We start from the raw sequence: 27,500 nt of genomic DNA on the forward strand, positions 1-27,500 counted from the left end.
TTGATTTTACCAAAGATGATGAGAATGTGAACTCCCAACCATTTATGCGTTGGAGAGACCGTTTCTTATTTTGTGCCGAAGCGATTTATAAATCACAGGCTGAAACAGGTGAAATCAAAGGGCATTATTTGAATGCTACTGCGGGTACATGTGAAGAAATGATCAAAAGAGCTGTATTTGCCAGAGAATTGGGAGTTCCTATCGTAATGCATGACTACTTAACAGGGGGATTCACCGCAAATACTAGTTTGGCTCATTATTGCCGAGATAATGGCCTACTTCTTCACATCCACCGTGCAATGCACGCTGTTATTGATAGACAGAAGAATCATGGTATGCACTTCCGTGTACTAGCTAAAGCTTTACGTCTATTTGGTGGAGATCATGTTCACGCGGGTACAGTAGTAGGTAAACTTGAAGGAGACAGGGAGTCAACTTTGGGCTTTGTTGATTTACTGCGCGATGATTATGTTGAAAAAGATCGAAGCCGCGGTATCTTTTTCACTCAAGATTGGGTCTCACTACCTGGTGTTCTGCCTGTGGCTTCAGGGGGTATTCACGTTTGGCATATGCCTGCTTTGACCGAGATCTTTGGAGATGATTCTGTACTACAATTCGGTGGAGGAACTTTAGGCCACCCTTGGGGAAATGCACCGGGTGCCGTAGCTAACCGAGTAGCTCTGGAAGCATGTGTACAAGCTCGTAATGAGGGACGTGATCTTGCAGTCGAGGGTAATGAAATTATCCGTGAAGCTTGCAAATGGAGTCCTGAACTAGCTGCTGCTTGTGAAGTATGGAAAGAGGTCAGATTTAACTTCCCAACCGTCGATAAATTAGATGGCCAAGAGTAGATAAATTAGATTAGATTAGTAATTCACGTTTGTTTTATTAGTTTAATTGCACTCGGCTCAATCTTTTTTTTACTAAAACGATTGAGCCGAGTTTATCTGTTGTATATACTATTTTTTTTATAGATACATACTTAATCTAGATATAAAAAAACTCTTCAATAAAAAAAAAGAAGATTAAACACAACTACAATTTTGTTATTGTAGTGTTGTGTCCACAAGAAATCCTATACGAAATATGGATTCTTAGGAGTGTTGTATTCTTTCGTGTCAGGGCTTGAACCAAGTATCCCCGCTTCTTCTACCCCATCCTGCATGTTGTCCTTTTCTTTTCATTCCGTATTGGAATAAAAAAACGTTTTTTATTTTATATTAGTATACGAGATTTTACTAAAAAAGTTCTTCATATCCTTATATTCATAAGCGAAGAACAAATATTTCTTTTTTTTTTTTTATGAGAATTTTACACAATATAAGAAAATCCTTTTTTTCATTTATAATTGAAATTTATTAATTTCAATTACTTTACTTTTACTTAATAATCTTAGCAATTGCATCGATATGTTTTGCTTACTCTGAATAGACAATGAACTATTCAAAAAAATTTTGCATTTTTCAATTTTTTCATTGAATGACTATTCATCTATTGTTATTGTATTTTCATTTAAATAGAGGCCAGAAGCTCTATGGAAAAGTCATGGTTCAATTTTATGTTTTCTAAGGGAGAATTGGAATACAGAGGCGAACGAGGTAAAGCAATGGATAGTTTTGCTCCTGGTGAAAAGACTACTATAAGTCAAGACCGTTTTATATATGATATGGATAAAAACTTTTATGTTTGGGGTGAGCGTTCTAATTATTCCAACAATGTTGATCTTTTAGTTAGCTCCAAGGACATTCGCAATTTCATATCGGATGACACCTTTTTTGTTAGGGATAGTAATAAGAATAGTTATTCTATATATTTTGATATAAAAAAACAAAATTTTGAGATTGACAATGATTTTAGTAACCTAGAAATTTTTTTTTATAATTATTGTAGTTCTAGTTATCTGAATAATAGATCTAAAGGTGACAACGATCTGCACTATGATCCTTACATTAAGGATACTAAATATAATTGTACTAATTACATTAATAGTTGCATTGATTCTTATTTTCGTTCTTACATCTGTATTGATAGTAACTTTTTAAGCGATAGTAATAATTCCAATGAAAATTACATTTATAATTTCATTTGTAGTGAAAGTGGAAAGATTCGTGAAAGCAAAAATTACAAGATAAGAACTAATAGGAATCGTAGTAATTTAATAAGTTCTAAGGATTTCGATATAACTCAAAACTACAATCAATTGTGGATTCAATGCGACAATTGTTATGGATTAATGTATAAGAAAGTCAAAATAAATGTTTGTGAACAATGTGGACATTATTTGAAAATGAGTAGTTCAGAGAGAATTGAGCTTTCGATTGATCCGGGTACTTGGAATCCTATGGATGAAGACATGGTCTCCGCGGATCCCATTAAATTTCATCCGAAGGAGGAACCTTATAAAAATCGTATTGACTCTGCTCAAAAAACTACAGGATTGACTGACGCTGTTCAAACTGGTACAGGTCAACTTAACGGTATTCCGGTAGCCCTTGGGGTTATGGATTTTCGGTTTATGGGGGGTAGTATGGGATCCGTAGTAGGCGAAAAAATAACTCGTTTGATCGAGTATGCTACCAATCAATGTTTACCTCTTATTTTAGTGTGTTCTTCCGGAGGAGCACGAATGCAAGAAGGAAGTTTAAGTTTGATGCAAATGGCTAAAATTTCTTCGGTTTTATGTGATTATCAATCAAGTAAAAAGTTATTCTATATATCAATTCTTACATCTCCTACTACCGGTGGAGTGACAGCTAGTTTTGGTATGTTGGGGGATATCATTATTGCCGAACCCTATGCCTATATTGCATTTGCGGGTAAAAGAGTAATTGAACAAACATTGAAAAAAGCCGTGCCTGAAGGTTCACAAGCGGCTGAATCTTTATTACGTAAGGGCTTATTGGATGCAATTGTACCACGTAATCTTTTAAAAGGTGTTTTGAGCGAGTTATTTCAGCTCCATGCTTTTTTTCCTTTGAACAAAAATTAAATCAAATAGAACGGTTCGTTTATCAGAATTAAATGAAAACCCTGAAAAATGCATTTTTCTTTCGAATCATTTTTTTTATAGATATTCTTGTTTACTACTCAGTAAACCTCTATCAACAAGATAAAAAGTGAATTTTTTTTTAAGTTCAAATTAGACTAGACAAATACAAAAAAGTTTATTTTCCTCCCTTGCTTGTTAATGACTATTATAAGATATAAGAGAAAAAGAATAATCAATCTAACAAGGGGATTATGATACATCTATTTGGTTTTGAAAGATGAATTAGTCCATTTATTTAGTTTGGCGTTTCTTGTACCTATTTTTTTATTCTATTTCTATTAGGTTCTATTCTATATATTTCTATTAGGTTGTATATTAGTATTAGATATATATTTACTTAAAGATACTTAGTATAATTATATAATATATATAATAGAAATAAAAAAAATACAAGATATTCTAAGATATCTTTAGAATTCAGAATATAACAATAACAGGTACAAATATTAAATTGAGGTACCCATTTTATGACAACTTTCAATAACTTACCCTCTATTTTTGTGCCTTTAGTAGGCCTAGTCTTTCCGGCAATTGCAATGGCTTCTTTATTTCTTCATATTCAAAAAAATAAGATTTTTTAGATCGGCTGAAACCTAATCGTATCACCCCTTTTTTATTTTAAAAACTTCGATTCGATTCGATAAGACCCATTTGGTAGAATATTGTATAACACATAGATTCCTACAAACATAAATAAAAAAAGCTCTTATGCGTGTGTAAACGTAACAAAACTTGCGCTCTTTTGAAAAATGGATCATCATCGGGCCGATGTCTGAAATTCCAGTGAATCTATTTATTTGTATGTATATAACTATAGGGGATCATATAAAGGAAGGAGATGTTATTATTTTAGAAATAAACAATTCTATTAATTACTCCTAAGGTAAAGGTTCACAACAAAATAGTGGATGAGAGTTACTTTGAAAAAAAAAGAAAGTCATATTTTCTCAATTCCAAAAAAATGTATAACTGGATCTAATATATATGAGTTGGCGATCAGAATCTATATGGATAGAATTTATAACGGGGTCTCGAAAAACAAGTAATTTCTGCTGGGCCTTTATCCTATTTTTAGGTTCATTAGGATTCTTATTGGTTGGAACTTCCAGTTATCTTGGTAGAAATGTTATATCGTTATTTCCGTCCCAGGAAATCATTTTTTTTCCACAAGGGATTGTGATGTCTTTCTATGGGATCGCGGGTCTCTTTATTAGTTGCTATTTGTGGTGCACTATTTTGTGGAATGTGGGTAGTGGTTATGATCTTTTCGACCGAAAAGAAGGAATAGTGCGTATTTTTCGTTGGGGATTTCCTGGAAAAAGTCGTCGCATCTTTTTACGATTCTTTATGAAAGATATTCAGTCCATCAGAATAGAAGTTAAAGAGGGTGTTTCTGCTCGGCGTGTCCTTTATATGGAAATTCGAGGTCAAGGGGCTATTCCTTTAATTCGTACTGATGAGAATTTTACTACACGAGAAATTGAGCAAAAAGCTGCCGAATTGGCTTACTTCTTGCGTGTACCAATTGAAGTATTTTGAAATGAATTAATTTTAAAAGACTAAATGCTTTGGCAGTAGGAAGAAAAAACGAAATAATTAAATTTTTTTCCTTTTTTCAATTGAATATTAATCTATTCTTTTATGCTCGTTTTTTTGATATATTTGATAGAAAAGGAGTTTCTTCGTCTCGAAATTAGTATTGATCGAAAAAGGGGGAATAACATCCTGGAAACCCAATTTTTTCTTGATTCAAGTTGGAAGTGTATTCTGAGTCTATTTATGTATTCTTTCTAGATTCAAAGCAAAGACTCAGTATTGAATCAACAGCAAAAGAGAAAATGGATTCATAGGCTAACTATATTCTATTCGAATTAGAATAGAAACTCATGCTCGATAGAAATTAGATCTAATAGAATCAACAAATGAGGTAGGTTCATTAACAATTCACAGATTCAAAATGGCAAAAAAGAAAGCATTCATTCCTTTTTTTTATTTTACATCTATAGTCTTTTTGCCCTGGTTGATCTCTCTCTGCTGTAATAAAAGTTTGAAAACTTGGATTACTAATTGGTGGAATACTAGACAATGTGAAACTTTTTTGAATGATATTCAAGAAAAAAGTGTTCTAGAAAAATTCATACAATTAGAGGAACTATTCCAGCTCGATGAAATGATAAAGGAATACCCAGAAACCGATTTACAACAATTTCGTCTAGGAATCCACAAAGAAACGATCCAATTCATCAAGATACACAATGAGTATCGTATCCATACAATCTTGCACTTCTCGACAAATCTAATATCTTTCGTTATTCTAAGTGGTTATTCCTTTTGGGGTAAGGAAAAGCTTTTTATTCTGAATTCTTGGGTTCAAGAATTTCTATATAATTTAAGTGATACAATTAAAGCTTTTTCGATTCTTTTATTAACTGATTTATGTATTGGATTCCATTCGCCTCACGGTTGGGAACTAATGATTGGTTATATTTACAAAGATTTTGGGTTTGCTCATTATGAGCAAATTTTATCTGGTCTAGTTTCTACCTTTCCAGTCATTCTTGATACAATTTTTAAATATTGGATTTTTCGTTATTTAAATCGTGTATCTCCGTCACTTGTAGTGATTTATCATGCAATAAACGACTAAAAAAAGATTCACCGATCCAATTTTAATCTTTCGTACCTTATACATCATAACCAAATCAAAGTCGTATTTACTTTACTCTTTTTACCCATGAGGGATTCCTTGTATATTTCAACAAAAAAAATTTGATTTTTTTTCAGTAAATGTAAATAGCAGAATTGTGGCTAGGGAAGTATATTATCGACCTAGCTAACTTTATTGTAGAAATTTTCGGGATAAATGATTGGACCATGCAAACTAGAAATACCTTTTCTTGGATAAGGGAAGAGATTACTCGCTCCATATCTGTCTCACTCATGATATATATAATAACTTGGGCATCCATTTCAAGTGCATATCCGATTTTTGCCCAGCAGAATTATGAAAATCCACGAGAGGCAACTGGGCGTATTGTATGTGCCAATTGCCATTTAGCTAATAAGCCCGTGGATATTGAGGTTCCACAAACGGTACTTCCTGATACTGTATTTGAAGCAGTTGTTAAAATTCCTTATGATATGCAACTAAAACAAGTTCTAGCTAATGGTAAAAAAGGAGCTTTGAATGTGGGAGCTGTTCTTATTTTACCGGAGGGGTTTGAATTAGCCCCCCCCGATCGTATTTCACCCGAGATGAAAGAAAAGATGGGAGATCTGTCTTTTCAGAATTATCGCCCCAATAAAAAAAATATTCTTGTGATAGGTCCTGTTCCTGGTCAAAAATATAGTGAAATAACCTTTCCTATTCTTGCTCCGGACCCTGCTACTAATAAAGATGTTCACTTCTTAAAATATCCTATATACGTAGGTGGAAACAGGGGAAGGGGTCAGATTTATCCTGATGGTAGCAAAAGTAACAATACAGTTTATAATGCTACGGCAGGAGGGATAATAAGCAAAATTTTACGAAAAGAAAAAGGGGGATACGAAATAACCATAGTGGATGCATCAAATGGACGCGAAGTGATTGATATTATCCCTCGAGGCCTAGAACTTCTTGTTTCCGAGGGCGAATCCATTAAACTCGATCAACCATTAACGAGTAATCCTAATGTGGGTGGATTTGGTCAGGGGGATGCGGAAATAGTACTTCAAGACCCATTACGTGTCCAAGGCCTTTTGTTCTTCTTAGGATCGGTTGTTTTGGCACAAATCTTTTTGGTTCTTAAAAAGAAACAGTTTGAGAAGGTTCAATTATCCGAAATGAATTTTTAGATCTGTCTATTTAGCTTTATCAAATTCGTAAAAAAGAACAAAAAAATTATGAAAAGCCTTTTGCCTCTCTTTAGATTTGCTATACTAGATGTCAGAAATTACTTGTATCATAGTCCTAATACTAGTATGTATATTGAGAAGAATTCACTTTACCCCCCCCCTTTATTTATTTTTCAATAAAAATTTGAAAAACGAAAAGAGGTGTGATGTAACTCTGTCGTTATTGACCAATTGAAATTGATAGAATGTATGAATAATCAAGAGTTTTTTTTCTAGTCGAATGGCAAAATTTGACTAGATACTAAAATCAGATAAGGAACGCACGCGCCGAAAAAAAAGGGAACCATAAATCGGCGAAACAACAAGTTTTAGGGACTATAGGGAGTATTTTTTATCTTGCTAGTCTTCGACACAAGAAAAGGATGTCTAAAATTCCTTTTCTTGTGTCCATCTTGTCCGTCTTGATTCAATTCGTTAAAAATTCCTATTCTTAATTTACATATATATTACTGTTTCTATATATATAACGTTTTAATATATTATAATATATTAATTAAAAGTATATATAATTATTAATTAATAATATAATAGTAGTTAATTTTTGTAGTTTTCTTTTTTTTTTCAATTTTGATGAAATACTAAATAAATAAAAAAAGAAAAAACTTATATTTCTATTTTATATAGTATAGACCAAATTGAAAATTTTAATGATAGATCTAATGATAAAAAATATTGTGTCAGCCGGGGAAGCAGGAAAAGGGGGAATTAAGTGATTCCCCTTTTTTTATTCTATCTTTGAAAGGTTAAAAAATACTATATGTTCATAATCTACTAATCTAATTAAGTTCATTTTTCAAAAACACGATAAAAATTTGTTCTGATTATTAGCAGTTCAACGGGACCCCCTCGAATCAGACAAAGAAGGAAGAGTTGGGCCCCGTTGAGTTCTTATGTTTTCACGTCTATAACTCAGCTCATCCAATTTTTACAGGGATGAACCTAATCCTGAATATGAACCATAAAAGAAAATACCTATTAAACCGATCACAAGAATACCAGCTACAGTACCTATTACCCAAAGAGGAATCCTTCCAGTAGTATCAGCCATTTATCCCGCTTCCCTCCACATTTCATCGAGTGGTCATGCTAGAAACATAAACAGTCAGAGATAATTATTATATATAATCCATCCGAATGGGATAAGAAAATTACTCCTCTTTCTTTTTTATTTTATTATTCTATGCTCTTTTCTTAATTGAAGAAATAATTCGAAAATAAAACAGCAAGTACAAAAATAAGTAATAACCCCCAATAGAGACTGGTACGATTTAATTCAACACTTTGTTCGTTCGGATTTGATTGTGTCATAGCTCTATAATTGAATTAGGTTTATCGTTGGATGAACTGCATTGCTGATATTGACCCCAAAAAAGAAACAGTAGGTACAGCTAGTCCATGAACAGCCAACCAGCGCACTGTAAAAATTGGATAGGTCCTATCTATAGTCATTGGGTCCTCCTAAAAAGATCTACTAAATTCGTCGAGTTGTTCCAAAGGATCAAAACGGCCTGTTATTAATGGAATGCCTTGTCGGCTCTCTGTAAAATACTCGTTTGGACGAGGGCTCCCGAACACATCGTAAGCTAAACCGGTGCTGACGAATAACCAGCCCGCAATGAATAGGGAAGGTATAGTAATGCTATGAATGACCCAGTATCGAATACTGGTAATAATATCAGCAAAAGAACGTTCTCCTGTGCTTCCAGACATACTGAACTCCAGATATTCTCGTAGGGAATCGATTCTGTAAAAGATGAATCAGTAAATTAAAATTAACTGAGATTGCATCTTTGTGAGATCGTCAATAAAGTACCAAGGGTATTTTTAGAGTCTACCGAATCAGTATAGCTATCCTTCTTCTGACACAGCAACGCAATTTGAATTAGTATAGAAATGGGGTGTTAGATAATTTTTTTTTCTTGCTTGTCGATGTATAACCGTGTCCCACTTTTTCAAATTACTATAATCTATAAGGGGCTTTGATCCTTTATTCGTTTTGGACTAGAAAATAAACTAAAGATTAGATAAAATGAAAACCCAAGAGGTTAGTTTTTAATTCTAATAATTCATGAAGGAAATTTTCATATTGTCCCAAGTTAATTGAATTAAAAATTAATAAATTTCATTTTCATTGCATATGCATAATTGTAGAATATATTTTTTTTAATGATAATGTGATCCCCCCCGTTTACTTTTTGTTTCATTTTAAGGAATGAATTTGCAGTAACAAGAAAAAGAAGAATAGTTTTGGATTGGATCAATTAAAAAGAACAACAAATAATAATAAAAATAATAACAAAAATACTAAATATTTGTAATGGGTGCATTGTTTTGTTGTATTCAATTCATAATTCAAAGGTTTTTTTCTTTCTTTAACTAACTACAAAGGTGATGGGTTTTTCACTCTATTTTCTATATAATCTCGAAAGAAAACAACCTAAAACCTTGAAAGGAAACGATAATAGAAATTGCTAATTACAAGTTTTAAAAATCTAGTTATCTTTTAAAATCTAGTTAAAATAAATAAATATTTTTTGGACTAATCTCGTTCTCCGTGTAGGATACCTCTTTTCTTTTTAGTCTCATTCGATAGATTAAATGAAGAAAACTGCTCTACTATTTAATCTAATGAGTTCAAATTTAAGTAAATTCAATTTTAATAAAGTAGAAAGGGGCATATTCTAGGTTCTAAGGTCAATTAAAAAAAAAGAATAAAACAACTTATTTTCAAATTTTTACATATTAATTCAAAAAAAGTTATATGTTTTGACTGACGTTAGATAATAGAGTTTTTTTTATTATTAATTTCTTAAAGAGTTTTTCAATTAATTAGTTACGTTAATTCTGACTCCTGAGATAGTGCAGATGCCAAAGACGATGAATTGAGTTCTTTTTATCCTTCTCTATTTTTGTTCATACCACCTATAATGATTGATAATTCACCAATTTTCAATTTAATTTTTTAATTCTTGGAACTAGTTATCTTTCTCTATTTCTAAAAAAAAATTTCAATTGAAACTTAGGGAAGTACTTTAGAAACATATGTATAAAAAAACATATTTTATTGAGTCCCTTCATGCTTACTATAACTAGTTATTTCGGTTTTCTACTAGCAGCTTTAACTATAACCTCAGTTCTATTTATTGGTCTAAGCAAAATACGACTTATTTGAAATTAATGGAATGCAGATTTTTTTATAAAAAAAGGTTTTCGGTGGTATTTCATATGTTCAATAGTTGCTTACCGTGTTAATTACCCAATTTTGGTCATTCAGATTCATCGGCAATACAGATTAAGAGCTAGGAATAGATAGTACCTCTCTTTTCTCCCTTTCAAAAATGAAAACAAAAGAAAATTGAAATGATTGAAGTTTTTTTATTTGGAATCGTCTTAGGTCTAATTCCTATTACTTTAGCTGGATTATTCGTAACTGCTTATTTACAATACAGACGTGGTGATCAGTTGGACTTTTAATTAATTAACATCTCGTTTTTTTACTGACCTCCTTCTTGCTTTCCTATGCGGGAGGTCTAATTCCGATTGCTGCTCAGTAATTTTGAACAGTGGAATTTTGACACAATCTAATAAACAAGAGTGAAATCACGCTCTGTAGGATTTGAACCTACGACATTGGGTTTTGGAGACCCACGTTCTACCGAACTGAACTAAGAGCGTTTTTCTTGTTTTTTTTCTAAAAAACGAAAAGGCTAGAAAGAGGGCATTCTTTAACCCGACTCGATTTTGTACGTATATACTATATCCTACATAGTATATCATAAATTTCAGAATTATATGTATGTCCGATTTTATTAAAAAAATCGATCAAAACAGATACCTCGTTACTGCTCTTCTGAGCAGTAATAGGTAGGGATGACAGGATTTGAACCCGTGACATTTTGTACCCAAAACAAACGCGCTACCAAGCTGCGCTACATCCCTTTCAATTGGTTTACAGTGTCATTGTAGAGAATTCCTGTCTTGTTTTCCACATCCTTCTTCTTTTTTTATTGGTATATCAAATTCATTTATTCTTTTTTCTCGTATTTCTCATATCAGATAACAAAGATATAATTAAAAAATTGATTTTTTTTTTTACAAAAATTCTCTCAATTTAAATTTTACATAAAAAGGCGTTTACGTTTTCAAATGGAATCTATAAGATCGTTCTAGTAGACAATATTTAAATTATAATTTTGAAAGCGGGGGGACGGAAGTTACGTATACAAATACAAGAACTTCTTAATTACATGTACATCTGTAGTTATATATATTACTATATATAATGTAATACAATAAAGAAGAAAGAAGGAGGATTTCAAATGCGAGATCTAAAAACATATCTTTCCGTAGCACCGGTACTAAGTACTCTATGGTTCGGTTCGTTAGCAGGTTTATTAATAGAGATTAATCGTTTATTTCCGGATGCATTAACATTTCCCTTTTTTTAATTCTAGTTATTAATATCAGAAAGGGGTGAAAATTTTAGAGATACAACCAACGACCGGGGACTCCCCCCCCCCTTTTTCTAATTAATTTTTTATAATAAATTAGAAAAAGGGGGGGGGTCATAAAAACGAGGGTTCAGGATCCAATTAAATTAGTAATAGAACGAAAAAGTGTTGCTAGGGAAAGAGTATCCTATGAGATACTTAAAAAAATACTGTACAAAGATTTTCAATATAGTTTTCACAAAATCATTGTATTGTATTACTTAATTATTTTATTTTTATTTAATTACTAATTAATAAAATATTCATTGCAACGAAATATTTCAGAAATTTTTTTAGTTAACAGCTTCTATTTTTTTGGTTCTTGTTCTTTCTGGATCCTAAAATTAAAATAGAAGATTGAGGTGAATCATAAATCCAAAGGAGGTTTCATGGCCAAGGGTAAAGATGTTCGAGTAACAATTATTTTGGAATGTACCAGTTGTGTTCGAAATGATATTAAGAAAGAATCGGCGGGAATTTCCAGATATATTACTCAAAAGAATCGGCATAACACCCCCAGTCGATTGGAATTGAGAAAATTCTGTCCCTATTGTTATAAACATACAATTCACGGCGAAATCAAGAAATAGATCAAATTGAATGTTTGTATGTCAACTTTTATTTTAAGAACAGGAATAATGCTCGTATCTATATATTATTACATATATATAAATATAAACAAATAAATCAATAGAAAGAAATCTAATCCTATATTTTTAATTCTATATAGAAACTCTATCCTATATAGAAATAGCAATCGTTTTTATTTTGATCCGACCAAAATAGGATTTTAGAGATAGAGATAAGGAATAAAAAATTATGAATAAATCTAAGCGACTTTTTACTAAATCCAAGCGATCTTTTCGTAGGCGTTTGCCCCCGATCCAATCGGGGGATCGAATTGATTATAGAAACATGAGTTTAATTAGTCGATTTATTAGTGAACAAGGAAAAATATTATCTAGACGGGTGAATAGAGTGACTTTAAAACAACAACGATTAATCACTATTGCTATAAAACAAGCTCGTATTTTATCTTTGTTACCTTTTCTTAATAATCAGAAACAATTTGAAAGAAGTGAGTCGACCCCTAGAACTACTAGCCTTAGAACCAGAAAAAATAGACTTATTCTTGAATTGAATAACAATTCCAATCTGAAGGAATTAAAAAAGAGATGAATGTTTTGTTTTGACGACTTTTTTATAATACTAATTTCTACTCTACCTTCCCCGAGCTCATTCTCCTTAGAACTCTATTTCAAAAATTTTCGTGGGTTTCTTCCAATCCCCTTATTTTTTTATGTCATTCGAAATTGTATAAAGACAACTCCTATTTAATAGAGCTATTTGTGCAAGTATTTTCCGATTAAGAAGTAATTGCTTCTTGTACAGATTGTGTATGAATTGGTTATAACTATAGAATACCCCCATTTCGTGAATTACGGCATTTATTCGAGTGATCCATAAACGGCGAAAATCTCTTTTTCTTTTACCTCTATCCCGATGAGCCGAAACTAAAGCTCTTATTCTCTGTTGAGTCATAGTTCGTGTAAGTCGTGAATGAGCCCCTCGAAAGCTTGATGCAAATAAACGAAGTTTTGTTCTACGCCTCCGAGCTATATATCCGCGTTTAATTCTAGTCATTGAATAAATCAAACTTTGATGAATAACTAATTCTTTTTTTAGTTATTCTTTTCCCCTTTACTAGTCTATTAATAATCAAACGAATTATTCCAATGTATAAAAAAAATTCCAATGGCTTTTGCTACTCTAACCTTCCCCACCACTATTTTTTGCTAGGTATTTTCCTTTGCTTTGAAAGGATAAATTCCCTTGATATAAAAAAATAGAATAACTACAAAAAGTAGTAAATAGAAATAGAATTGGATAAATAGTGGGTTCCATCGTTTCTATGGTTACTTCTAAAACGGTGAGGTCCTCTCTATACACCGGAGCTCCTTCTTTTAATTAATCAATACTATTGGTAACTTGCACAATTCACATTCTTTGGCTCTACCCCATGAATATTCCAGTAATAGGTCTTTCACAATGAGATCCCCTTTATACAGTAACAGTATTTCATTTTGAAAATTGATTTGGTCATTTACCCTGTTAGTCCGTTCTTTTCTTTTAAGAGTGGAATCTTTTTTCTAAAAAATGGAATTTCCCCCGCTTAATGGATAATCATTTGTTATCATTGGGGGTTTTCTAAAAAATGGAGTTGGTTGGATTTGCACCAATGTAAACCATAAGTTTCAGACACAATAGAATATATGAACGATCTATATTTTTTAAATAATTAATCGAGTTCCTCCATTCTATTTTATTCACAGGTACTGATCCGTGATATTTCAAAAAGAATTTCCTTTTTATGTCTCAGTCTATGATCTAAACGAGTCGCACATACACCCGAGTACATGTTCCTCGTCGCTGAGGGCATCCCCGAAGCGCTGGGGATTTCGTGACGTTTCGGATTGGCTGTCTTGTATTTCTAATAAGTTGTTTAATGGTTGGCATACGGAATCATATAAATAATGGGCTGGTTTAGATTAGTTCTAACCGGCTAATTCTGAATTACTTCTCTATCAAGATTCTCTTCAATATCAAAAAAAAATATTGAAGAGAATATGAAAGTAAACCTTTAATCTAAAAAGATATAAAATTAGAAATTGTAGATTTGTATGAAATCGCTCCTATGTTTTATTGAACCGCTACAAGATCAACAATTCCATGAGTTTGGGCTTCTGTTGCTGACATAAAAACATCCCTTTCCATGTCTTCGGATACAACCCATATAGGTTTGCCCGTTCTTTGTACATAAACCCTTGTGATGGTTTCGCGAAGTTTTAGTAATTCTTCCGCTTCCAAGATAAATTCTCCCGTTTGTGCCTCATAAAACGAACTTGTGGGTTGATGGATCATTACCCTGATGATATAGTTTCTATTTCGCAGAATGAGGCGGGATAAAAAAAAAAAAAACAGAGAAAATTGAATAACCGTACAGGCTTTTTTGTGCATTGCATACGGCTCGACTATGGAATTGACTTTTTTTACCTTTCCTTTTGGCGAAAGAAAACAAAATATAGGTTGTATTATACGCAGATCCAAAAATCATCCAATTACCATCCTTCTTTTTTTGTAGAAGTTAAAAAAATACTATGATGGTTCCGTTGCTTTATATATCATTTTTTTGATTCAGCAATCCCAAAGTGTCTTTTTTTTTTTATAAATTTTGTAAATAAGCTTCCGGTGTGAAAACAAAGTTTGTGACGCTGAAATGTGCCCAAATAGGTAAGATATCATTTGAAATACCTCTTCCTTATCTCATACTACTCTTTCAATATATAATCTAATTTTTTTTAATCTAAAAAAATTCATATTGAATTCGAAGTGCCATGCTATTATTACTTAACTAATTCATATTTCCGATGGCGAAGGCATAGTATTTTTTCTCGAAAATAAAAAACTCATTGGCGCCAAGCGTGAGGGAATGCTATACGTTTGGTAATTGCTCCTCCGACCAGGATAAAGGATGCTATTGAAGCGGCCAATCCCATGCATATTGTCTGTACATCGGGTCGCACAAATTGCATAGTATCATAAATAGCCATTCCAGATATTACCCATCCACCAGGAGAGTTTATAAACAAATAAAGATCTTTGGTATCCTTTTCTATACTGAGATATATCATAAGACTAATAAGTTGATTCGAGATTTCGGTATCAACCTCTTGGCCTAAAAAAAATAATCTTTCTCGATAAAGTCGGTTGATTAGGATAAAATTTTATTCCTTAGGAGCCGTACAGGCACCTTTTGGTGCATACGGTTCAACAAAAATTGTGAAAAAATCAATGTGTCGATTCCAACCTCCCCTTTTTTCATAGAAGGTTTTTCTTTCTAACTTATAACGGAAGGGCTTGCTCCCAAAAGTAAAAGAAATTTTTAGTTTTGGCGCCTTTTATTAGATATTATAATCCTCTAATAAAACGATTGATTAAGCCTGTCAGACTCATTTGATTCATTGATATTTTTTTTTTCATCGAGATTCAGTTGAAATGGCGATGGTTTTTTCTTGTTCCTGAATGGGCTTTTTACTTTTTTTATTCCATTTTTTAGGTTTATGCTCTACCCCGAGTAAAAGGAAAAATTTGCCCGATTTTGATTTGCACATATAGGACAAATAAACTAAATACCGCGTCTTTTTTACTACTCCTTCGTTTTTTTTCAATTCATTTCTTTCACATGTCTTCTGTCAAATAGTCAACAAATTTTGAATTATTTTATTTAATTTGAGCAACAGTTTTAGATAACCCTGTTTCAAATTTTTTATAGAATTTTTATCAGAATTTTGCATATCATATTAAGTAGTTAATTATAAAAATATTATATATTAATTATCAATTGGGTTTTTGCTAAACGGAGCCTGGATACTTCATTTTATTAGTCCGATCACGTAAACCATAAAAAAATTTGATAATCTAATATCAATCTAAATACTCCCTGCATTTAATTCCACTTTATTTTTTGCGCTTCGCGTTACAAATTTTTGATAATTCAATCAATCGTTTCGAGCGAAACAGAGGATATCTCAATCGAGGGAGAAAATGGGTAAATCCCATATAGCCCGATATATCTGACAAGTCGCACTATATGTCAACCCAAGATGTATCTCCTTCTCCAGGACTTCGAAAAGGTACTTTTGGAACGCCAATAGGCATGAAATGAAAAAAAAAGAGAATGAAGTTCTCTATTTCACTTTGATGTGGAAACGTAAGATTGGGGTTTCGGTTTTTAATACTATTATCCTTTTTTCCTACTTTATTAATAATATTTCAATTAATTATATTTAATACATAAGTTGAATAAGCTTAAATAAAATATAAAATAAAAGTAAAGTAAGAGAGAATGAATAAAACTAAAGGAAATTTTTTACGAACGGGCTTCTGAATGATCAATAACAATAGCTATCTTGGTTCATATAAAATAGGATTCACCCCCATTGCGTATTGGTACTTATCGGATATAGAATAGATCCGCTTCCCTTTTTTCTATGAATTGAATTGTTCCATTATTACTAACAGAATAGAACAAATATTAATCCTTTCTCCGAAAAAATTACCTAAAAAGGGGGGGTACGTAGCATAGTTTTTTCCAATGCAATAAAGTTACATAGTGTCTATTTTTCGTTGATAAAGGGGTATTTCCATGGGTTTGCCTTGGTATCGTGTTCATACTGTTGTATTGAATGATCCCGGTCGTTTACTTTCTGTTCATATAATGCATACTGCTCTAGTTGCTGGTTGGGCCGGCTCGATGGCTCTATATGAATTAGCAGTTTTTGATCCCTCTGACCCCGTTCTTGATCCAATGTGGAGACAAGGTATGTTCGTTATACCTTTCATGACTCGTTTAGGAATAACCAATTCGTGGGGCGGTTGGAATATTACAGGAGGGACTATAACGAATCCGGGTCTTTGGAGTTACGAAGGGGTAGCCGGAGCACATATCGTGTTTTCTGGCTTGTGCTTCTTGGCAGCTATTTGGCATTGGGTATATTGGGATCTAGAAATTTTTTGTGATGAACGTACAGGAAAACCTTCTTTGGATTTACCCAAGATTTTTGGAATTCATTTATTTCTTTCAGGAGTGGCTTGCTTCGGTTTTGGCGCATTTCATGTAACAGGATTATATGGTCCTGGAATATGGGTATCCGACCCTTATGGACTAACCGGAAAGGTCCAACCCGTAAACCCGGCGTGGGGCGTGGAGGGTTTTGACCCTTTTGTTCCGGGAGGAATAGCCTCTCATCATATTGCAGCAGGGACGTTGGGTATATTAGCGGGCCTATTCCATCTTAGTGTTCGTCCGCCTCAACGTCTATATAAAGGATTACGTATGGGCAATATTGAAACCGTCCTTTCCAGTAGTATTGCTGCTGTCTTTTTTGCAGCTTTTATTGTTGCTGGAACTATGTGGTATGGTTCTGCAACTACTCCCATCGAATTATTTGGTCCTACTCGTTATCAATGGGATCAGGGATACTTTCAACAAGAAATATATCGACGAGTTAGTGCTGGACTGGCTGAAAATCAAAGTTTATCAGAAGCTTGGGCTAAAATTCCTGAAAAATTAGCTTTTTATGATTATATTGGTAATAATCCAGCAAAAGGGGGGTTATTCCGAGCGGGTTCAATGGACAATGGGGATGGAATAGCTGTTGGATGGTTAGGACACCCCGTCTTTAGAAATAAAGAAGGGCGTGAACTTTTTGTACGCCGTATGCCTACTTTTTTTGAAACATTTCCGGTTGTTTTGGTAGACGGAGACGGAATTGTTAGAGCCGACGTCCCATTTAGAAGGGCAGAATCAAAATATAGTGTCGAACAAGTAGGTGTAACTGTTGAGTTTTATGGTGGTGAGCTCAACGGAGTGAGTTATAGTGATCCCGCAACTGTGAAAAAATATGCTAGACGGGCTCAATTGGGTGAGATTTTTGAATTAGATCGTGCGACTTTGAAATCCGATGGTGTTTTTCGTAGCAGCCCAAGAGGTTGGTTTACGTTTGGACATGCTTCATTTGCTCTACTTTTCTTCTTTGGACACATTTGGCATGGTTCTAGAACCCTCTTCAGAGATGTTTTTGCTGGTATTGATCCAGATTTGGATGCTCAAGTGGAATTTGGGGCATTCCAAAAACTTGGAGATCCAACTACAAAACGACAAGCAGTCTGATGCAACATTGCTTTTTTTCTTCTAGTTTCTGTTTGCGATTTTATTTAATAGGTAGGGTACTGTAGGAATCTTTATTTAAATCGCTGCCGTTTCTTTGACTCTTTTTATAGAGGGATACTCCCAAGTAAACAAAACAGGTATGAAAGCTATAATTGTAAACCACGATCAAATTTATGGAAGCATTGGTTTATACATTTCTCTTAGTATCCACTTTAGGAATAATTTTTTTCGCTATTTTTTTTCGGGAACCACCTAAAATTTCAACTAAAAAATGAAATAATTTTTCATTATCTTCATTGACGTAATCAGCCTCCAAATATTTGGAGGCTGATTACGTCAACTAGTCCCCGTGTTCCTCGAATGGATCTCTTAGTTGTTGAGAGGGTTGCCCAAAGGCAGTATATAGAGCATACCCAGTAAAACTTACAAGTAACCCAGATATAAAGATGGCGACTAGGGTTGCTGTTTCCATTATTATAGAATTGAAAGACCACACTGGATCTATGCTAAGATCATTTATTTACAACGGAATGGTATACAAAGTCAACAGATCGTAATGAATACAAAATAAGATTTATGGCTACACAAACTGTTGAGGATAGTTCTAGATCTGGTCCAAGAAGCACTACTGTAGGGAAGTTATTGAAACCATTGAATTCCGAATATGGTAAAGTAGCTCCTGGATGGGGAACGACCCCTTTGATGGGTGTTGCAATGGCTCTATTTGCAGTATTCCTATCTATTATTTTGGAGATTTATAATTCTTCTGTTCTACTGGATGGAATTTCAGTTAATTAGACTGAGAAGAATCTTGAAGTTCTCGCTTTTAGCTCGATACAAAAAAGTAAAGTATGTAGGTCTAACAATTTTAGCCTATTAGCCTTTGGTAGTTCGACCGCGAAATTATTTTCTGCATTGTATATTTCCGGAATATGAGTGTGTGACTTGTTAGAATTGACCCTACGGATAGTACAGAGAATGGGGTCTGTCATCTTTATCAAGATGGTTTTACTTCGTCGGATATTCATTCGAGTATCTGGAGCACGAAATAGATCAAATAGATCACAAAGTATTCGAACTATGATTCATACTTAATACTCAGACCTCGTAGCCGGACTTCTTTCCGTTCTATCTTATAAACTTTAATAAATCAAAATAGTTTTCTGCTTTTAAACTCTTATTTGGATCAAAGGACAAACGCTTCTTTGTATTTTATGTTTTTAGTCATTATAGCTTTTTTTTGATTGAATAAGTGATGATCCAATGGTTCTCACTCAGTGAACTTTGGACTTTGAAGGTTTCATTGAATTATCGTGGTTCTCGTATGAATCTGAGGTTTCAATTGATTAGTTAAGTAGGGTCTTAACAAGAGAATTCCTATCAATAATAAAGAAAACAAGAAGAAATCCCTATCCCCGTTCCATACAAATACCAAATAAAAAAAGACAATAAAGATAGGTAATCTAGAAGATTCAAGAGGCCTGTAACGATCAACACAACATAAAGACGAATGAGCTTACTTGATTTTTTGGCATTTAACCACAAAGACGAGCTTTCGCATTTTGACTCTTTCATATCTTTAAATAATATTGAATGAGAGACAAGTTTAAAACTTTATATTCCATATCTGTTTCAATAAGTATTTGGGTCTTTTTTTGTTTGAGCTGTACGAGATGAAATTCTCATATACAGTTCTTGGAGGGGGAGTAACCTTGGTTTACCTATCTCAATAAAGTTTATGATTGGTTCGAAGAACGTCTTGAGATTCAGGCGATTGCAGATGATATAACTAGTAAATATGTTCCTCCACATGTCAACATATTTTATTGTCTAGGTGGAATTACCCTTACTTGTTTTTTAGTACAAGTAGCTACGGGATTTGCTATGACTTTTTATTACCGTCCAACCGTTACTGAAGCTTTTGCTTCTGTTCAATATATAATGACTGAAGCTAACTTTGGTTGGTTAATCCGATCAGTTCATAGATGGTCGGCAAGTATGATGGTCCTAATGATGATCCTGCACGTATTTCGTGTATACCTCACCGGTGGTTTTAAAAAACCTCGCGAATTAACTTGGGTTACTGGTGTGGTTCTGGGTGTATTGACCGCATCTTTTGGTGTAACAGGTTATTTTTTACCTTGGGATCAAATTGGTTATTGGGCAGTCAAAATTGTAACAGGTGTACCTGACGCTATTCCGGTAATAGGATCACCTCTTGTAGAATTATTACGCGGAAGTGCTAGTGTTGGACAATCCACTTTGACTCGTTTTTATAGTTTACACACTTTTGTATTACCTCTTCTTACGGCCGTCTTTATGTTAATGCATTTCCTAATGATACGTAAGCAAGGTATTTCTGGTCCCTTATAAATAATATAGAATATAGATTATAGATATTTGTACTTACTTATTACTTGGTGAAGGAACGATAGTATTTTATTGCTATAAATATGGATTATTAAAAAAATAAGACATGTATTTGGATATTTCCCTTCAACTCCACAATATTTTATTATTTTTTTGACATAAAAGGTTGAAGGGAATTCTATGAAGAGATAATGGATTATGGGAGTGTGTGACTTGAACTATTGATCGGGCCGTGCAGAAATATGACTTTATCTGCTACATTGGAATTCCCAACCAAATGTGTCTTTGTTCCAACCACTGTGTAAGCCCCATACAGGGGATAGGCTGGTTCACTTGAAGAGAATCTTTTCTATGATCATACCCGACGCTGTCGTGGATGAGTGGGCTCCGTAAAATCCAGTAGATTAAGGGATGGAACATAATCCTGATTATGTTTTTAGTTATTTTGGACTAAAAAAAAATAATTAATAGTATGTAAATGCATTCATTTTCTCTGCATCAACACGATTTATGATACTATCGGAGTGAATACAGGATCTAATGAAGAGTAGAGGGTAGACTCCATTAGTAACAAGTAAATCCTTTGTATTTGAAAAATCTCGATATAATTTTTGAGATTAAGGACGAATTGATAAGGTATGAGACGACCCAGAAAGCACTTAATCATGATCAACTTTTTAAGCTTACGTGGGTGTTGAGCATTTACCTGTAAGAATGGAATTTCTGGAATCTTTAGTTGCAATAACTTTGGAATCGGATAATTCTTTTTTTACATATTAAATACTTGTGGATAACATATATATTTTTTGTATGTATTCATTTAGTTTGATTAATTCTTGCTCGAGCCGGATGATAAAAAATTATCATGTCCGGTTCCCTCGGGGGATGGATCCATAAGAATTCACCTATCCCAATAACAAAAAAACCAGATTTGAATGATCCTGTATTACGAGCTAAATTAGCTAAAGGTATGGGTCACAATTATTACGGGGAACCCGCATGGCCCAACGACCTTTTATATATTTTTCCAGTAGTCATTCTTGGTACCATTGCCTGTAACGTAGGCTTAGCGGTTTTAGAACCATCAATGATTGGTGAACCTGCGGATCCTTTTGCAACTCCTTTAGAAATATTACCTGAATGGTATTTCTTTCCTGTATTTCAAATACTTCGTACAGTGCCTAACAAATTATTGGGTGTTCTTTTAATGGTTTCAGTACCAGCGGGATTATTAACCGTACCCTTTTTGGAAAATGTTAATAAGTTTCAAAATCCATTTCGTCGTCCAGTAGCGACAACCGTCTTTTTGATTGGCACCGTGGCGGCGCTGTGGTTAGGTATTGGAGCAACATTACCGATTGATAAATCTCTAACTTTAGGTCTTTTTTAATTAAATTTATTCAATTGTAAAATAAAAGACGTGGGTATCTAGGGAGTAGTCATTTCCAAATGAATTCTCCCTAGATACATATCTAATTCATTTCATTAATTAATTAAAAAGGGTTCGACTGGAAAATAGAAATTACGTTGAAGGTTTAAAATCCATTTCAATTTCAAATTGATTTTTTAGTCAATTTTTTTTTGAAATGCTTTTTCTATTTTTTTTCTAGAATGTCTAATATCTTTTTTACATCTTCTACGTGAAAATGTTCAATTTTGATAAGGTCTTCTTGACTGTTATTCAAAAGGTCCAATAATGTATGTATATTGGACTTTTTGAGACAATTATAGATTCTGGGAGGCAATTCTAATTGGTCAATAAAAATATATTGAAAGGCTAGTTCTTTTGTTTTTTTTCTTAGGTTAACTAATCTATTATGAAAAGGAAAAAAGGGTAAAGTAACTTGATGTTGATTGTTCTCTAAATAGAACGTTTCTTCTTCTACATGTAGAAAAGGAATAAATAAATTAATCAAATTCCGGGAGGCTTCATGAAGTGCTTCTTTAGGAGTTAAACTTCCATTTGTCCATATTTCTAGAAAAAGAATCTCTTGTTTTTCATTCCCATTCCCATAAGAATGAATACTATGATTCGCATTTTGAACAGGCATGAATACAGCATCGATAGGATAACTTCTGTCTTCAAAGTTATTTGACATTTTTAGACTATATCCGCGATTCCTCTCGATTTTTAATTCAATACACAAATCTATTGGTTCCGTTAAGGTAGCTATATGCTGTGTATTATCAATGATTTCCACAGAGGGCGGTAAAATTATGTCTCGAGCAGTTATATATCCAGGACCTTGGACACAAATCAGCGCGTTGCGCGTTCCATATAGATTACTTCTTAATACAATCTCGTTCAAATTCATTAAAATTTCATGTACTGATTCTTGAATACCTACTATGTTAGAATAGTCATGTGGTATGTTCTCAGATTTTGCACGTGTAATACATGTTCCTTCTATTTCGCCAAGTAAAGCTCTTCGCATCGCAATGCCTATTGTGTCGCCTTGACCTTTCATAAGTGGAGACAGAATAAAGCGTCCATAATAAAGACGTTTACTGTCTCTTCTTGATTCAACACACTTCCACTGTAGTGTCCGAGTAGATACTTTGACTTTCTCTCGAACCATAGTAATTTTATTTGATCAGATCATTGAATCGTTTATTTCTCTTGAAACCCTTTCATCCTTTAGTTAGTTCTATACACGTCTTTTTTTAGGGGGTCTACAACCATTATGTGGCATAGGGGTTACATCTCGTACGAAACTTAAAAGTATACCGCTTCTACGAATAGCTCGTAATGCTGCATCTCTTCCGAGTCCAGGGCCTTTTATCCTTACTTCAGCTCGTTGCATCCCTTGATCCACTACTGCTCGAATAGCATTTCCTGCTGCGGTTTGGGCAGCAAAAGGAGTTCCTCTTCTTGTACCCCGGAATCCACAAGTACCTGCGGAGGACCAAGAAATCACCCGACCCCGTACATCTGTAACGGTCACAATGGTATTGTTGAAACTTGCTTGAACATGAATAACTCCCTTTGGTATTCTACGTACATTTTTACGTGAACCACTACGTGTATTTTTACGTGAACCAATTCTTAATATAGGTTTTGCCATATTTTTTCATTTCACAAGAAATATATGGATATATCCATTTCATGTCAAAACAGACCTTTTTTTTCCAGCTCTTTGGACGTGCCGTTTCCTTTACGTGAGTTCGTTTAGTAAGATTATCCTTGTCTTTGTTTATGCCTCGGGTTGGAACAAATTACTATAATTCGTCCCCTCCTGCGGATTAGTCGACACTTTTCACAAATTTTACGAACGGAAGCCCTTATTTTCATAGTTGTTATTCCTTAATTCTGTGAATATATTTATTGGTGGACGAAAAAAAGGTTTCTTGATATTTTTGAATCTTGAATTGTATCTTCGTGAAAGGAATGGTTGAAATTAAAAAAAACCACTTACTCATTTGAATCCTTGTTATGGAGTCTAGAAAATGGCTGTCCCCTGATTAATTTATTTATATCTAAGAACTTACTCAAAATTTTACTTTTTTATCCTATAGGTATACCTAAAATATGTCGAATCCTTTCAGAAGCATGAAAAAAAATCTTTAGTATCTAAACAAAATCGAAACATGCCGTTCTGAAGTTATTCAGAAAGAAAACTTTCATTAATTCATTTTTTCTTTAATTTCATTCGAAGTAAAACATCCGAAACTTTTTTGAACAGGGTTTTTATTACGCAACCCCCCCTTTTTTCACAAATCGTAAATTCCAGATATCTAATTTTTATATTAGAAGGATTACCATATATAACACAAAATTTCTCCGCCGATTCTTTTTAGTCTAGCTTCTCGGTCTGTCATTATACCTTGAGAAGTCGAAAGGATTACAATCCCTATTCCGCCTAAAATTCGTGGAATTCGTTGAGAGTTAGAATAGATTCGTAGACCCGGTCGACTTATTCTCTTTAAATTTAAAATCGTTTTATAGGATTCTTTCTTATTTCGTCTGTGTCTTAGGGTTAAAATCAAAAAATATTGGTTGCTTTCGCGATGTTTCCTCACGTTTTCGATAAAACCCTCTCGTAAAAGGATTTTAACAATGCTTTCGGTGATGTTAGTCGATCCTATCCGAACCGTACCTTTTCTATTCATGTCAGCATTTCGTATAGAGGTTATTATATCAGCAATAGTGTCTTTACCCATGATAAGTTAAAATTCCTTCTTGTTCTATAATTTTGATATAATCAACATGTTCTTTTTCTTTTATTTATATATAGATATAGACGAATTATATATTAATATATGAATTAAATTCTTAATATTTTATTATTAAGGGTATATGCGTGATACACAATCTATTAATTAATTTTATTTCAATACCAGTTTTTTAATCCTATACTAAACTATTGATATTTAGATCTTATAATACCTCAGGAGCTAATGAAACTATTTTAGTAAAGTTTAATTGTCTCAATTCCCGTGGGATCGCCCCAAAAACTCGAGTTCCTTTTGGATTTCCTTCTTGATCAATGACAACTGCGGCATTGTCATCATATCGTATTATCGTCCCATTGTTACGTTTGAGTTCTTTACAAGTACGTACAATTACAGCTCTAATCACTTCTGATCTTTCTAGAGTATTTGGTATTGCTTCTTTGATTACAGCAACAATAACGTCACCAATATGAGCATATCGGCGATTACTAGCTCCTATTATTCGAATACACATCAATTCTCGAGCCCCGCTGTTGTCTGCTACATTCAAATAGGTTTGTGGTTGAATCATATCATTTTTTTGTATCTCTTCTTTTAATGCAAAGGACGAAGTAAAAAAATATTGTTTGTCAAAAAAAAAAGAAAACTTATAATCTTTTTATCCTTAAATGTTATTTAGCTTTTTCATTCTATACTCCTATTCAGAAATAATGAATTGGGTTTTTATAGGCATTTTTGATGCCGCTATTGAAATAGCTTTTCTGGCTATATTTTCGGGTACACCACCCATTTCATAAAGGATTTTACCTGGTTTAACCACAGCTACCCAATACTCGGGGGATCCTTTCCCAGAACCCATACGCGTTTCCGCAGGTCTTACTGTAACTGGTTTATCTGGAAATATACGTACCCAAATTTTTCCACCGCGTCGTACATTTCGTGTCATTGCTCGTCGCCCTGCTTCTATTTGTCTAGATGTGATCCAAGCGGGTTCAAGTGTTTGAAGAGCATATCTGCCAAAACAAATACGATTCCCACGAGAAGATATTCCTTTTAGTCTTCCTCGATGTTGTTTACGAAATCTGGTTCTTTTTGGGTTATAGTTGATGGGTTTTTTCTAAATTAGAAATGCCATCTCTACTACAGAACTGAACGTGAGAGTTTCTTCTCATCCAGCTCCTCGCGAATAAAAGGACTAAAAAAGTTTGTATTACGATATAGATGTAGTTAATGATTAATTCTATTAATCATGGTATTAAATTTCATCTGATTTCTTCTAAATTTGTGTATGTCTTTTTCGAAATGGAATCCAAGATGAATTCTATTTATTTAAAAATAACGTAATATCATCATCTTGAATGTCGTTTTTGTTAGAGTTAGAATATTCTAACAAATCCTTATTTTCTTTTATCTTTTTAAAATTTTTTTTACTTGAAAAAAAAAAATATTCGCCGGCGAATATTTACTCTTTCAATATCTACATTAAGTTTGATGTTTATCCTAGGAAATATCAGAATAAAAAATCAGAATAGATAATAAAGTTTCTGGTTTATTCCGCCATCCTGTCCAATGAATTACTAAGATTTGTTTTTCAATAGAATCCTCTATATTCATGGGTTCCGTCGTTCCCATCGCTTCTTGATTAATCATTAGGCCCGAATTCTACAATGGAGCTCTTATATGAAATTGGGAATTTCATTTTTTAATTTGTTTTTGAGTCAATTTTCTCAGTTTTTTTTGGCTCAAGGCTCTTAATTTTTTTTGTTTTCAGAACAGATTTATCTAATTATTATGAATGAATCTGTATTGATGCTTTATTACATTGCTTTTCTTACAGTGACCTCATAGACTTTCCAAATTGGAATCATATATCATTAATATTCATTTTTTTCTCTCTTTCTTTCATCCTTCCACTTATCCGCATACTTTTCGAGTACCTTTCAGAACGTATAATCATATTTCTTTATTCTTTTTTTTTTATTCAGTTGCTACAATGATATGATCAATTTATCATATCTTGACTGATTTTTTTATCCAGATAATGTGAAGCAATGAGTTGCTTAGGTTATTTATTAATGTTATAGTTATTAGTTACTGTTATAGGTAAGTTCTTTTTTCTTTTTTTTTATCTTAATCTAATCCTAAACCAACGAGTCACACACTAAGCATAGCAATTATATCAAAGGAGTTTTGATGGAAATTTTTATTCAATCTTATAGAATTGCTGATTTTATTCTTAAACATAAAAAAGAAGACTGCACTTTTTTATTACTGTATAGTGTTATACTACATAGTTTTCGTTTTTTATCGTTGGATAAAATGTAAAGATAAAGAAAGTTTTTTTATTCTTCGTCTACGAATATCCAAATTTTTATTCCTAAGACCCCATAAATAGTTCGAACTGTATAGGAACAGTAATCAATTTTAGCTTCAATTGTTTGTAAAGGAACTCTGCCTTCTCTGATCCATTCAACACGTGCAATTTCTTTTCCGTCGATACGCCCTGCAATTTGTACTTGAATTCCTTTTGTATTCGCCTGTTCAGTTAATTCAATAGCTTTTTTCATTGCTTTTCGAAAAGAAACACGATTTTTTAATTGTCCAGCTATAAATTCTGCAAGAATATTAGGATCCCCATACGGATTGGAAATTCTGGTAATAGCAATGTTGAGTTTTCTATTGACACAATTTAGTTCTTTTTGAACATTCATCTGTAATTCTTCGACTCTTCGGGGTTTATCTTCAATTAATAATTTAGGAAATCCCATATAGATTATGATCTGGATAA

General features: G+C 33.2%; 2 protein-coding genes, 1 long non-coding RNA gene, 1 other non-coding gene and 1 pseudogene across 12 annotated transcripts in view; 2 read left to right on the forward strand and 3 right to left on the reverse strand.

Annotated features, from left to right (window-relative positions):
* Nucleotides 1-27,500, forward strand: part of LOC147932937 (ribulose bisphosphate carboxylase large chain-like) — a 77,281-nt gene that overhangs the window by 813 nt on the left and 48,968 nt on the right. For 6 of the 8 annotated variants that reach the window (XM_087479105.1, XM_087479104.1, XM_087479103.1 and 3 more), the window contains exon 1: nucleotides 1-847. This exon is cut by the window's left edge. In XM_087479105.1, the coding sequence (XP_087335231.1) occupies nucleotides 1-847 (847 nt within the window). Of the gene's footprint in view, nucleotides 892-27,500 lie in introns of all 8 variants that reach the window. The other 2 variants (XM_087479109.1, XM_087479110.1) reach the window with 2 other exon arrangements.
* On the reverse strand, nucleotides 10,548-10,621 carry TRNAW-CCA (transfer RNA tryptophan (anticodon CCA)). Its single transcript has one exon. It is a non-coding gene; the product is annotated as a tRNA-Trp (tRNA).
* On the forward strand, nucleotides 13,239-14,198 carry LOC147932939 (uncharacterized). Its single transcript, XR_015574937.1, has 2 exons — nucleotides 13,239-13,366; nucleotides 13,770-14,198. It is a non-coding gene; the product is annotated as an uncharacterized LOC147932939 (long non-coding RNA).
* Nucleotides 13,925-16,252, reverse strand: LOC147932940 (ATP-dependent Clp protease proteolytic subunit-like). The gene is made up of 3 exons (XM_087479117.1): nucleotides 16,085-16,252; nucleotides 14,914-15,207; nucleotides 13,925-14,362 (listed from the first exon to the last, which is right to left on the reverse strand). Exons 1-3 carry the CDS (start codon nucleotides 16,153-16,155, stop codon nucleotides 14,137-14,139), a joined length of 591 nt encoding a protein of 196 aa, XP_087335243.1. The 5' UTR covers nucleotides 16,156-16,252; the 3' UTR covers nucleotides 13,925-14,136.
* LOC147932941 (small ribosomal subunit protein uS3c pseudogene) overlaps nucleotides 25,288-27,500 on the reverse strand; it is a 57,062-nt pseudogene continuing 54,849 nt past the window's right edge. The window contains exon 2 of the transcript XR_015574932.1: nucleotides 25,288-27,500. This exon is cut by the window's right edge and continues 324 nt beyond it. The product of XR_015574932.1 is annotated as a small ribosomal subunit protein uS3c pseudogene (transcript).

Source organism: Camelina sativa, chromosome 12, assembly GCF_030686135.1.
Source record: "Camelina sativa cultivar CO46 ecotype springtype chromosome 12, ASM3068613v1".
Taxonomy (NCBI): Eukaryota; Viridiplantae; Streptophyta; class Magnoliopsida; order Brassicales; family Brassicaceae; genus Camelina; species Camelina sativa.

Coding starts and splice junctions, on each gene's coding strand:
- LOC147932940 (XM_087479117.1), bottom strand. CDS start 16,155: ATGCCTATTGGCGTTCCAAAAGTACCTTTTCGAAGTCCTGGAGAAGGA. Junction 15,208..16,084: donor ACATCTTGGGTTGACATATA/GTGCGACTTGTC, acceptor TTTTATCCTAAT/CAACCGACTTTATCGAGAAA. Junction 14,363..14,913: donor ATAGCATTCCCTCACGCTTG/GCGCCAATGAGT, acceptor CTATATCATCAG/GGTAATGATCCATCAACCCA.